This window comes from Halyomorpha halys, unplaced genomic scaffold (assembly GCF_000696795.3).
Source record: "Halyomorpha halys isolate HHAL.00 unplaced genomic scaffold, Hhal_1.1 Scaffold505.1, whole genome shotgun sequence".
NCBI classification, from domain to species: domain Eukaryota; kingdom Metazoa; phylum Arthropoda; class Insecta; order Hemiptera; family Pentatomidae; genus Halyomorpha; species Halyomorpha halys.
In genome coordinates, this window is record NW_027114634.1 from 280982 (window position 1) to 294911 (window position 13930).

Consider the following 13930-nt stretch of genomic DNA (forward strand, 5'->3'; position numbering starts at 1 on the left):
TATATATATATATACACACACACACATATATATATATATGTATATTAAAAAGTATTTTTTCTCATGGATTGAAGGATAAATTAAACTCATTACCTGGATTACACTGATCAAATTTTTTTAACAAATAAATTTTGCTATTGGAGGATCCAGAACAATATTTTGAACACTTAGTAATCCCAAAACTATGCACCTGACAGAATTGCTTCTATTCTTCTTCTTCAAAGTCCATACATTTTGCAACAATATGAAACCAAAATGAGCTATTTATGACACCATAACTTTCTACCATATGAAAATTACTCTTTGAAAATTGACTATTTTTTACAAAAAGTATAAGATTATCAAAACTGTCTCTTATTTTGTGAAATATCTTCAAAAATATTAGTTCAATTCCCATGAGACACCAGATATTATAAAAAAATATTTCATATCATTCATTAAAATTGTATTATCAATCAAAGTAAAAATTGTAAGAAAGGAAGAACTACAAAATACTGTATTTTATTTTATTTTTGTTCTATAAACATTTCTTTTTTTTTTAAAGATAATTTACTATCTCTAAACCTAATTATTTTTAAATATAAATATGTAATTATTAAATCAATTTATAATTATTATTTTTATTTTAAATTTTTAATAACTTGGTTTATAATTTTCCGAAATAGGATGATAAATGCCTATGGTTGGGCTACTCATTTGACAAACAATTGGAAATTCTCACTTCTCCAAATTATAAAACATCTAATTTTTAATAATAGAAAATTATAATTCGAAATAAATAAAAAAATATTGCTGTTTTCTTTTAGCCTCAGTTTACTTATTAGTTGAGCTTTGTCAAATTTTATTTTAATTTTGAACCAGGTAATTAATCTTATTACCATCTTATTACCTATAGCCTCAGTCCATTAACCACAACGCATGCACACACCCACGCGCATGCATGCATACATACATACATATACTTGCAAGTCCCTAGCACCTCACATATTTTAAAATTCATTTTATTTCCAATTTATTTTTCTTGTATTCAGCCATTCCTTAGAATGGAGCACTGCTCCAGTAAAAGGACAAAATTCAAAAATTGTATATAATGTATATATGTTTATATTTGTATTAATTTGAATAAAGGAGTTTTGACAAAAAAGAATTGGGTAAAAACCAGCAAAGCGGACCCTCCCCGCTCAACATAGTATCAATGCGCAACTCTGCGCCATTGACTCTCCTACATACAGTGTCTACTTGATATAGCCCTTAAAATACCCTTGGGTAGAAGAAGGCAGCACTTCAACTGACATCTTTTTGTACTTATTTATTCATTATTTTATTTTCAATGGAGGGTACGAAAAAAAAAAAGTTGGGTAAAAGAAAGATATCTATTCCATATTCCAAGAAATACCACCACTATTTTATTTGTATTTTATAAAATTCAATCATTACTTTTTTAATTAAATTAAATTACTTTTTAAATTTTTATAAACTATAATCACAATAAATTATTGAAAATAAAACGACTAAATTTAAATTGTTAACAACAAGGTTTAACCAATGACTCGGACACTGAAAATAAAAGCCACTTCTTATCTCTGATAATTTTTTGGACGCCACCATTATTACAGCATGTTCCCAGAAAGAACCGTGTATCAAATAGGTTCATTACTTTCTTTTTTTTTTTTTCAAGGGTCCAAAAATCTAGGGAGGAGCCGCGGTTCCTCCCTGCTCCCCTCTGCCTACGCCCTTATTAAAGGATAAACTACTTTTTAGTGAATGTGTGTGTGAACAGCCTAGCTCAAAAACGGAAAGTCATTCGAAAATGAAATTACATACTTAATATATACCCGAGATGTGACAGCAACCGACCGGAAGTGCCACTTTATAGAATAAATCTTTCACATTTTTTCGCTTGTCTCAAAAAACGGCTCTAAAGATTTCGATTAAACTCGGCATGTGAATGTGAAATTAAATAGTCTTCAATATCAGCAAGGTCTTATTCTCATTGAAATGGTCTGAAGGGCTTGTACTTTCAAAAATTCTTCCTCTCAAGTACCTTTAATTTGGTTTATTTGAAAAAAAATAAAGAGTTCTCATTGTTAGCAATACTAAACAAAAGACAAATGCAAAATTATTAAAGAACTTTATGACTAAATTAAGCAGAAATAGAAATGCCCGATTTGATCAGGAAAAGCCGAGACTGCTCGAACTTAACCAATTGCATTTCGCCTTAGTCGTCTTTGTTGAACTGTTGTAATCTTGAAAAGGAAAAAAAAATTTATTCGTTATTTTCACCTCGAGGAAACTTGAAAAACGAATTCTTTCACGACGAACAACGGAAAAATAGAAATTTGCCCCTCCCTTCTTCAAAAATCACAAAAAAAAAAAAGAGATAACTTCAACACGAGCCTACCACTCTACACAAAACTTGAGGATGCATTATTATATATTAGGATGTAGGAAGGTAAGTTAATTAATGCAGTTTATTAGAATTTTATTAATAGAAAGTTTTGGAGATATGAACAGGTCCTTTTTTAATTTATCTTTGATTATTTCTTATAAATATTTTTGTACCCCAATTTCTTTATAGTTATTTCTGAAAGTTGTTAATTTATTTTCATTAAATTGACTATATCTTCGCTGATAGTTTAATAATGTTTAAGAGAAACATTTTAAGAAGAATGTTTGTCTTGATGTGTGGAAGTCCCGTACCTGGTTGTACTTGTGCAGATGATGATGATCATATCATCATTATGGGTGTTTAGGTTTTAGTGTCAGTTTTATAATTTATAGTTCTATCTATAAATTTTAGTACAAATTTACCCTGGAATGCTCGTTATATTTGGGTGTGCAAAGGCGGTAGAATTTATTTATTTATATATTTTTTTTTATGTTTTTGAAATTTGAAACATAGTAAAATAATCTAATTTTTTTGAGGTTTTTACACCTTTAGATTTTGAAAGAATTTTTTTTTGTTCTTTTCTGGTTTGTTTAGTACCATTTCTAATTTTTATTAATATTGGCATCTTTATCCTTAAAACATTCCTTGATGAATTTTGTTTAGGTATAATTGTTTTGTTTTTTTTTACCTTTAGATGATTGTTTTATTGGCAATATATTATTATTGATTGATTATGATCTAGTATTAATTTGGTTATAATATAATTTCTTAATTTTTTGGGGGGGGAGAGATGATAAAAATATTTTGGTGTAGGATTTTTTATTTTAATTTTAAAATGGATCTAAATATTTTTTATCTGGCTTTAAAATGGAGTAATATAATAGTATAAAGACTAAAAGGAGCGGACCTTAGTAGTCTCTACTAACACATTCTGAGGATTTATTGACAGAACTATTTTATTAATTATTTTTCCTGATATTTGGATACTAACTGAAAAGTTTAAGCAGGTAAATGTATGATAAAAGTTACTCAAATGCAATTTTAAGTTTCCTAATTGTCAAATATTATTCCTTAATTATTATTCCCTTTTCTCAATTCGGGAATAGAGGTGTGCAGCACTTGGTACTTCTATGAGTTGGAAACTGATCTATAATCTATTGGTCTACTGATTTAAAACTTCCCTATGGGATCATTTGGTAGATATTAAGAAAGAGTCCCACTAACTTTTGAAATTAGGCAAATTCACTACACATAGTTGAACTATCTGACCATCTGTTCTGTTTTACTATAATATTACATCTTATATTATACCTTAGCAACCTCTTGACTACGTTCTTGGCGGGTTGACTTTTTTTTCTTGGTGGCCCCACGGAATGAAAACTTGACCCTCCTACTCTGGTTAGAATAGGTTAATAAACTATAGGATAACCTCCCTTAGTATCCTTGTTTGTACATTTATGTAAAAAAACAAATAAAAAAGATACCATAATATTGTATTGTTATCGGCTTTGCATATTTGTACTCAATCTCAGTTTATTAAGTATAATGGTATGTGAGATAAAACACGACAACATTCCCTTAACTTTTTGCAACAAAATCTTTTAATGACTGGACAATCAGAGTTCCGTGAAGGTAATGTCCTATAGATGAATTTAACTTGAAGGACGATCTTACTGGAATCTCACCTAGTTGTTGGTAACTCGACAGGAGATATTGAACATAATGACCAGATAGAAAATAGATTAAATGAAATGTTCAAAACTTGACTCAAAATTAACATTAGTATTAATGTTAATATAATAAGCGTTACGGATTCAGGAGTTAAAAGATCTTTGCCTATATATGAGTACGTCTCTCTACCAAACCCCATTGAAACTCAAAACTATTGTGTCGAAATTTACCTTTGATTGAACCTTTGATATACCTCCGCCCGTTTATAGTAGTTCCAACGCTGATTACATTTCTTGGGATTCAATCAAAGCAACTATAAAAGCCCTTTTCATCAGTCGCCTTCATTGCGTGACCTGAAACGCCATCATCCCCACTCTTTACAAAGTCTTATCTAGAACTAGTTGGTACAACAAAACGCATTGATGATTTTTTTTTTTATAACTATCATGGAAATTTTGTAGTAATCTAGTTTGATAACATGCCAGTAATTACTGCTACATGATTTTTATTATTCTTTGACCCAGCTCATGATGATTTTATATTCTAGTATGCTCCAGATAAAACGTTATACCTGATCCATACCCAGAGCCGTTTTCAACCAAGTAGGATTAAGCTACTGGGTTAATTTAAGCAAGTGGGTCCTACGGATTAGAGAATTTACCATCTTAAGAATTTCCGGTTATCGACAGAAATAAACAACACACTGGCTAAACCTATTATTGTATTCAACATTGAAGAGAAACAAAAATTTATAAAAATTTCGCAGAAATTGGAGGCTCTATAGATAGCATGACCCAAGTCCCGAGCCCAACGGGCCCTTTAACTACAGCCTGTTCATTCCAGTCTGTTCCTTTAAAAGTGTGAGTTTTTTCTCGTGATGGATCCACAGAATGAATCACGAATTTCTCACTATAATGAATAGGCCCATGATCAGAGGAATAACTCAGATTAACCAATAATGCACTATACATATACATTTACGATTTGTGAGAGATAAATTTAATTTAAAAAATACAGATCGTAGATAAAAAACATTATAACCCTTTCTTTTACCAACAACCTGAAGATCGTGTCCTCCCCGGAAATTTAAAACAAAAATAATTTTTTTTCTTTAACACTTCTTTTTATTACATGTAAATACAATAGTCACCTTTATGATTGTTTCCTTAATTGAAAAATAAATTCTATATCAAGATATAATTTATTTGAACTAATTTTTTTGGATGGAAATTTCTGATTAGGTGCATGGAGATGACCTCCTCCTCTCCTTTCAGGAAATTCCTGAAGCCGCAAATGCTTTCTTTCCTATTTGATATACTTGAGAACGTCACACCTAATAAATAATAACCTTACAAAATGTTATGTAAATGAATATACGAAGAAGACCAAATGAATTTAATTTTTAGGCGCTAAAAGGATACCGCACGGAAGTGTATGTGTTTCATCAAAATATTTAAAAAATTTTAGTGTCCATCAAAGTACATTGAACCATTCACATGGTTAAGTACTGACTTGATCAACTTTAGTGAAGAATATGAAAAGAATAGTTGTGCTCATTAGAGAGTGAAAGATTCCTGAAAAAGGAACATTTAATGTAATTCTAATCAAATAGCATTATTATAAATTGTTAGGGAAGTTAAAAAAAAATAATAACAATGGCTGAGCTGAAATAATCATGCTGTTTTGAACGAAATGAGGCCTTTAACAAGGAAGTAGTCAACTAGGAGCTAATCGATTGTTTCTAAAGAGGCGCCTTCCTCACGCCCTTACTCTACAGATAAATCTAGAGAATAGTTATTAGAACCTTTCAATTTTGTGGGAAAATTACTAATCGTTTAAAATATATGCTAATGATTATTTGTCACATTGCATAAATTGTCTTAAAATATACAGTTAAGAATTTCTATTTAGGAATTTTATATAGTCATTTTATATATTCTAATTCTAAATTAATTAATCAATTCTAATTCAAATTCTAAAATTCTCAGAATTTTATATATTCTTGTTATTTAAATACCTGAATTTCCAGTAATATATTCAGTTTAAACCCTCTGTTTTTTATTAAAACAGAGGATGCCAACTCTTTTATTTAGTTTTACTGCTATCTATCGTGACCTTGTAATCATAATTTAGCCTACTTCGTATTATCCTATTATGCTGAGATTCAGTAAAAATTCGCAAACCTGTTGACAATGGTTGAATGAATTGGCTGAGTTTAAGAAATCTTGCAACACGTGTTTTTACATACTCTCTTAACGATGTTGGATCCTAGCGAAAATGTTATAATGTAAAAAATTAAAGAACATTGCATTCCGCGTCGAATGGGTACCATAACTTAATTATTCGATCAAGTGTATGGTTGTGAACGACCTATTCCAGTCCTTTCTTCAGCCCTAATAGCTGATCTCAAGTCCATATTTAATCAGAGTTGATGGTTTATGACTAAAGACCAGAGTTACGCATCAGCTAGCCAACATTTAGTTAACTAAGGTACAAACTAATAGTAACAAATGCGTTTTCGCGTCAAGTTAAGACTCATACATAGTACTACATATATCGATGGCTTACATCACAGTGGTCCTAAGTACATTTCCGCTAACTTTACGAAAAATACGATGAAAGTTTTTCCCTTTAAGGAAAATTAAAAGATTTCAATTAATTTTCCTAAAAAAGAGAACCTTCATTGAATTTTTTGTAAAACTAGTGGAAATGTACTTAGCACCACTGTGATATAAACCCTCGGTTTTCGTTAGTCTGAAAACATTTTTGTTTTTAATTTTTGGACGGTTTACATTTTATAAAATTCTATTTAACCTAATTAATAAGTTATGGCACTGATTCGACACGGAATTGAATAGTGTTAAATTTGTTATGCCATGGTTAAAAGGATGCTCCATTTAGGAGTTATAGAAGAAGAAAAAGAGACCTAATCCGGTAATTTTGTTTCATAACAAGTCATCCCTTTAGATCAAAATCGTTAGAAATTTATGATTTTAAATATAAGACTATCATCAAAGTAAATCGAAAACAGAAACTACAAAACCTGAGTTAATAGCATCTAGCGTGGTGTGGTTACTGGCAATACTATTGTATAATTGGCAACAGAGAGGTGTATGAATGAGGGGAGGGGAAATGAGAGACAGAAATGCAATCAAGAGGAGTTGTAAGTACGTGATGGTCTTTAACCAATTATAGTTTCTATCTTTTTACTTACCCTCGTGAAATGTTCCTATTTAAAATGATAGATTTGGCTTATAATTGAATCAAATTGAGTCAAAATTTTCTAGTTTTGATTTATTTATGTTTTCAGTCTAAAATGTTAAAAAGAATTTATTAATAATTTAAGTTCATCTAAGTTCTAAAGAATTTATTAATATCATAAAAATCTACTAAAAAAATTACTATATCCATAAAATTAAAATTAAAAAAAACATTTTTTATTATCAAATAAAACTTCAATTTTCGACTTTGTGTATATATCTAAAAAGTGATTACTTTTTAGTTCCATTTTTGAGGAAATGAAATTGTATTTTAAAAAATATTGCTATTGGAAAAACTGTATCTCAAAAATTATTGAATATAAGGAACTCTATTTGGACTCAAATTTATTCTACTTTAAGACGTATTTAATATATACATGTATTTTTAGTGTGGTGGGTAGTTTTCAATATATTAAGTATTAAATGAAAAAAAGGGAAAATCCATTTATTAAGTTCTTCAATAAAGTGAAGTTAACGTGCGCTATTGACATAGTTCAGTTCTTACTTTTCAAGGGCATTTACTGTTAATGTTTTTTAGTCCAGGTAGAAAAAACCATCAAACCTATTTTTGATAGGTGTACAGAAACAAAAAAATTAAAGTGGAAACTTTCAATAGATAAATTATTTACTTCTGGATATAAAAAAGAAAATTTATAAATCCATGTTACGTAAATGAGTTTTTTTTTTAATAAACCTAAATGTACTGCACGACACTGCCAGTTGACTGCATTGTTTGGGACAACACGGTAATTTTACAATTTCATTGGTACTCGGAGGTTTACTGTAGTGATGTGGTGGAGAAATTAATTGCTGTAGATCAGAAATTTCGCAATATATCCTTCTTGTGAGTAAATCAATATTGTCGATTGTGAAAAGATCCATCTATACTTGGGTTTTAAATTATTTTTTTAACCAATTCAATAAGTTTTAACCACACTAAATTAGAATGACCTTCAATATTAGATGACTATTCAAAATAAGGACCTTGACAGTTAGTTATGGTTAGGTATCGTACCGTGTGGTGAACTTTGAAAGAGGCGTTTAATTACTATTTATACGGCTTGCTTGGGTTCCCGTGGGCAATTGGTTGTAATAGATCACGTGATTCGTGGGCCATAGAAATCGTCTACTGGCCGGAAATGGGTTTCACTGAAAGAAGGACATCCGGGCCGTTGTTGGCAGTCCCATCCAGAGCATCATCATGTACGTATCCTCTGTTAGTTTTCATTATTTCTGTTTAACGTGAGCACACATCAGGTAAAAATAATTATACTAGTGTCTTAAGCCAACAGTCGAAATGGCTGATATGCTTGAATTAAGCTGATCTAAGGGCTGTTGGCCTTGAAGATTTGATTTCAAATAGTTTTTACGAATTTTAGATATCGGTTAATGATTTAAATCAGCAGTGACGTATTTAGTATTTTTTAATACTGTGTTTATATATGTTCTTATTACTGTACGGTTTATTCACCATAATGAACTTCATTTTTTTTTTTATTTGTCGGAGAAGCATATTATGACATCAACTTAAAGTACTGTGAATCAGATCTTCACCGTATAAAGTGTCTGTTCTCCATACGAGTAATCATGTTTGAGCGTTCGTAGTTACTTTCTCAACAAACACCCTGGGCGCTATCCAAAAATGAGTTTTTGTCACGACTAACTCTAGACTAAGGTTAACTTATATTTAAAAGTTCCCATGTTGTTTCCTCTAAAAATAGAAAGAAAATTGAAGAGCTTAATAAAAAAATTCACCCCTGCTATGAATTAAGATAATATATTTTTTCACGTTTTTAATTTAATGTGGATGAACTGAATCAAACCCTCCAATTATTTTCTTTCAAAACTTAATAAATCCTTTTTTTTTCTCCATCCACTGTGGAATTCTCACCAGATTTAAAATTTGTCCAACCCTTTTATGTGTGTGTGAAAGAGGCGAATTTGTGAAACAAATCTCAAAAAACATTCTCTAATGGCGGAGCAACGCATGCAGAATGCATTGATGGTCTGAATTGGCTTTGCGATCAAGCTTTAAGGTTGCCTGAAAGATCTTATGAGTGCCCCCCAAGAGTACTTTATCTTGTCATTCCCTCACTTGACTATTTGAATGGTAGATAAAGGAAGATGAGACCGGGACAGAAATAATATAGTCAAATAAATGTTTAATGACTGGATACTTCCTTGTTTGGATCTTGTCGTTCCATATCTAGTAATATATTTGTTTTGATTTTTTTTTTAAGGGAACAAATCCATGTGACCAAAGGCACTTATCCAAAATAAATATGGCTGGGTTTCCTAAAATTGGGGATGAAAAGAAATATATTCCTAGCATTTTAGTTTTGGTGCCTATTTTATTTAATATTATTTCTAAAAAACTCGGATGATGATTTCACTAGTATCCTCACCCCTATTAATAACCCCAATGCCTAGAAGTAATTTTTTCACATTTTCTAAATTTAATACGTTCCTTTTTGAAAGTAAGCTCCTCAATTCATCTGTATAAAGTTTCATACAATATATATAATTGACCGTATATTTTCAAATGTAATGAAGATGGACAGGGTTACAGTCAAAAAGAAAACAAAAATAGTTGACAGCTATTTATTATCCGAAGTTTCGTCCCACTTTGTAGGGCTTCATCAGGGCTGTTCAAGATAATAGCTTTATAGACTTTTAGAACTTTCTTATGCACATTAGCTTATTTATGGACAAATTTAATTAACACACTAGGAAACTTCTTCAAAACATATTATATGTACAGATAAAGTATACATTTAGGGACTCTTCGCCCCTCTTTAGGATGAATCACCTGAAAAATTCACCATCCTATAAAATTACATAGCATATTGTTTTGTTTTTTTAAATTTTATAAAATACATCATAGTTTATTTCTTACTTTTGTCTTTTCAGTTGTTACGTTGTTCTTTTATCCATATTAAAATACTTTTTCATAAAATAATTGTTTTATAATGTAGACTACATGGATTTGTTTCACTATCACACTGGAATATTAGACCTAACTTATATCTCTTTAAATTCTTCCCTCTATTACTGTTGTTATGCTATTTCCCAGGATCTTAAATTGGAGATTATTCTAACTGCAATTTGTTTATTATGTCTACATAATTGATGTTAATGTTTTGTGTCAGTTTTGTAATTTGATGTATTTTTTATATAGATAGCTTCCTTTGACTTTTTTTATTATTATTTTTTCATTTTCCAAAACCATAACATTATTACAATCAAAATTGTGGATTTTTTTTTTTATACTCTATATGTAGTGCTGTTACTTTTGTATTTTTCGTTGTTATTTTCGTGTTGGAATAACCTAATACTCAGTTTTATTTAAACAAGCTAAGATGCTAGTCAATAACATAAAAACAGTAGAAAAGGTGTGGCTTTAACCGATTCCAGACAACACATATTTTTGGAGACCATCTCCAGAATCCAAAAATTTATTTTTGGTTTATTATGGCCATTTTTTATATTTAAAAACATGTTTGCATTAGAAATCTGTCGCTTTGTAACTAACCCTTTTGTACAAATAGAATGATTTCACGCCGTGTGTGCAGGTAGCTCCTCTGACTGATTTATTACAAGGGACGGATTACACACACACCAGGGCCCTGTTTCATAATAAAGTACAAACTAATACTATCAATCTTTTAGTTTGTATTTGGTACAATTTCACTGAATTATACAATTCTGCTGGATATATTATAAGTTTTAAACGCATGTAATATCACTAATAGTCGTCCCCATCATAAAACAAAATATATTAGTGCTTGTACTTTATAGTTAGTGTGCTTGTATTTATGGACTAATACTATTGGCTTTCAGTATGAAACAGGCCACAGGTGTGGAATATAAAATAAAATAAAAAAACACATAAATAAATTGAACAAAATTCATTCCAAAAATAGTTGGGTAACATGAAATCCTTATTTTAGGTACAGTAGTGAAGAAAAGAATATAATTATAGATAAAATAAAAGAATATAAGACTAACTAAAAATAAATTTTTGAGAAGCAATACAAGATAATGAATTTTCTTAGAAGGATGACCTTTACTTTTGTTGTACAGAATGATAACCCTTGGGCGAAACAGGTCAGACATGATCGAACATAAACCAACATCAAGTTTTATTTTTATACACTTCTAGAATTATTTTTTTTTTCAACCAGTCTTGTTCTAACGGCTGCTTCTTCCATACTGACTGATAATTGCAATTCAAGATCATTGCACACACGGTGTGCAGTTGGTATTTTTGGCTCGTTTATGCATTGCACACACGGCGTGCAATTGGTCTCGAATGGGTTAAAGAGATTAAAGCGAGGGGTAAGAGATCGGTGAGAAAGTGAAAATAAAATATCCTAGTTGTCGATATTATGAAAGAATTAATTTTTGAAAAAGTATTTTAATATGAATAAAAAGTGTATGCTTTGGGCTTCCTAGTCCAACTGAAAAGGTAAAAATAAAAGAAAGCCATTATGTGCTAAAAAAAAAAAAAAATAAGTGAAATATGCAATGTATATTGTATAGGATGATTGATTTTTCAGTTAGTCCTGAAGATCGGAGAAGAGCCCCGAAACATCACTTGAAGAATATTATGTAATACAGAAATTACAAGAAGAAATTTTTCACAAAAACTAACCAATAGCAAAAAGATAAACCTTCTAATTAAAATAAAATTCTAATATAATAATTCTAATTAAAAATGTAATTCTCTTGTTATACTGGAGTGCCAATGAAGTGAGTTTTCCTCATAAAGGATAGTGATGATTCGTCCTGAGTCGTGAGGAACACATTTTCGAATAAAAATCTTCCACGGCGGAGTTATTATGAATCAATGTTAAACCTCTATATGACGACAGCAGGAGTAAAACAAACTCACATCGGAGCAGTATTTTCTCCATAGGCCGAGGGAGCCAATTAGCTAAAGATGGTCTTCACCTATATTAAGCGTTCTCTTTGTTTTTAGCGTTTGATTTATTCTTTTCCTAAATAACTTTTTAGAAATAAAATTTTTCACATTCTTTAGGCTTAAATCGTATCATATTTTTTTTTCCATAAACATTCAGTTCAAATGATTTTAGTTGACTAGATTTAACGTGGAAAACCTTTACCCTTCATAATACCGCGGGGGCCGTTAATGACTCCACAAGCTCTTTCAACTAATTTTTAATCATAGAAAGTCTATAATTTGTTTTACAATTGTCAAGGGTTTGCTTTAAATATTTTCTGAAAATATCCGGTTGTACCACCAAACGACTAAAAAACAAAAAAAATGCAAAAGATCAATGAAAATTCTCTAATTTATTTAAGTCAAATAAAACTGATTAATAAAGAAGTCTTAAAAAGTTTTAAACGAAGAATGATATTGAATTGAGATGTTGAATGGAATGATGTTCTATTGAGATATTATTAACAAAATGCTTGATAATATATACATATATACTAAATGTATTAGATGATTTCTTTGTTTACATGACTAGGTAATATAAATAATAATATTAGAATTAAGGACTTAATAGTGCTATTTCTAGCAGGGACAAAAAAATTAAATACGGTTGAGTTTAAAATATACCTACTTATACCAATAATCTTATGTGTGAGAAATCATCGTTTACAAGGCAGGGAAGAAGGCCCACCTTGTGGGAAATCGATCTTTGTTGATGAATCGATGGATTTAATTGTTTGCATTAATTACCTTGTTTATGCCTATGACAATCGATTTGTAACAATTTCTTTAAAATGTATAATCCTGGCCTGTTTTACGGGTGTTCCGAAGTAGTCATCCTGGTAGTTGACTCCAAAAATTACCAACCTCTAATGAATAGACATATTTTTTAGAACCAATCCTTATCTAATATTATTATCAAAATTAGCTAGTTGTGTACTGATAAAAAAAACAAAAAAAAAACATGAGAATGGAGTTCTAAAATAAAATTTAGATTGTAAAAAATACTTACTACTTATTCTTTACATATTGATGGGTTGCTTTATAGTTGTCTAAGTACATTCCCACTAACTTTAGGAAAACAGAATTAAAGCTTCTCTCCTTCAGGAAAATTACAACTTTTCAATTAATTTTTCGACAGAACAGATTTAGATCTGTTCAGTCAAAAATATAATTGGAAGTTTGTATTTTTTCTTAAAGCGAGAACCGTTAATTGCATTGCTTGTTAAAGTTAATGAAAATATGCTTAGCACCACCAAGTAACCCATCAAAATGTAAAGAATAAGTAGTATGTATTTTTTACAATCTAAATTTTATTTTAGAACTCCATTTTCATGTTGTTGTTTTTGTCAGACCTCGCACTCTAATCATCTAATATCTACGGTTTTTTTTGTTTGTTTTTTTTACATTAATTATTTATTTATGATTTTTGATTGTAAAAAAGGATGAAATCAATACTCGTAACCTCAATAAGTTTGAAAATTATTTTTGAAACATCAAGACTCACCTAGTTCATGAATAGAAAGTAATGAATGTAGGACGGCTGCATCTATCATTCTATGGGCGACTTGACCTCAACTGTTTACTGATTCTATTCTACGAAGTCCTTACCGCGAACTTTGAACGAGCAGAATATATATGTATATTTTC

The 13930-nt window shown here is 30.0% G+C and overlaps 2 protein-coding genes across 7 annotated transcripts in view; one reads left to right on the top strand and one right to left on the bottom strand.

Moving 5' to 3' along the window:
* The window catches only part of eys (eyes shut), a 43274-nt gene that overhangs the window by 26364 nt on the left and 2980 nt on the right, over positions 1-13930 (bottom strand). The window contains exon 1 of one of the 4 annotated variants that reach the window (XM_014425299.3): positions 4291-4408. The exons of the other annotated variants lie outside the window; for them this stretch is intronic. The gene's annotated coding sequence lies outside the window, so the exon portion shown is untranslated. Of the gene's footprint in view, positions 1-4290; positions 4409-13930 lie in introns of those variants that run through there. 4 annotated transcript variants of the gene reach the window in all.
* The window catches only part of LOC106683682 (MKRN2 opposite strand protein), a 13007-nt gene continuing 7519 nt past the window's right edge, over positions 8443-13930 (top strand). For 2 of the 3 annotated variants that reach the window (XM_014425308.3, XM_067051803.1), the window contains exon 1: positions 8443-8523. In XM_014425308.3, the coding sequence (XP_014280794.2) occupies positions 8460-8523 (64 nt within the window). In that variant the 5' untranslated portion in view covers positions 8443-8459. Of the gene's footprint in view, positions 8578-13930 lie in introns of all 3 variants that reach the window. The other variant, XM_067051802.1, reaches the window with a different exon arrangement.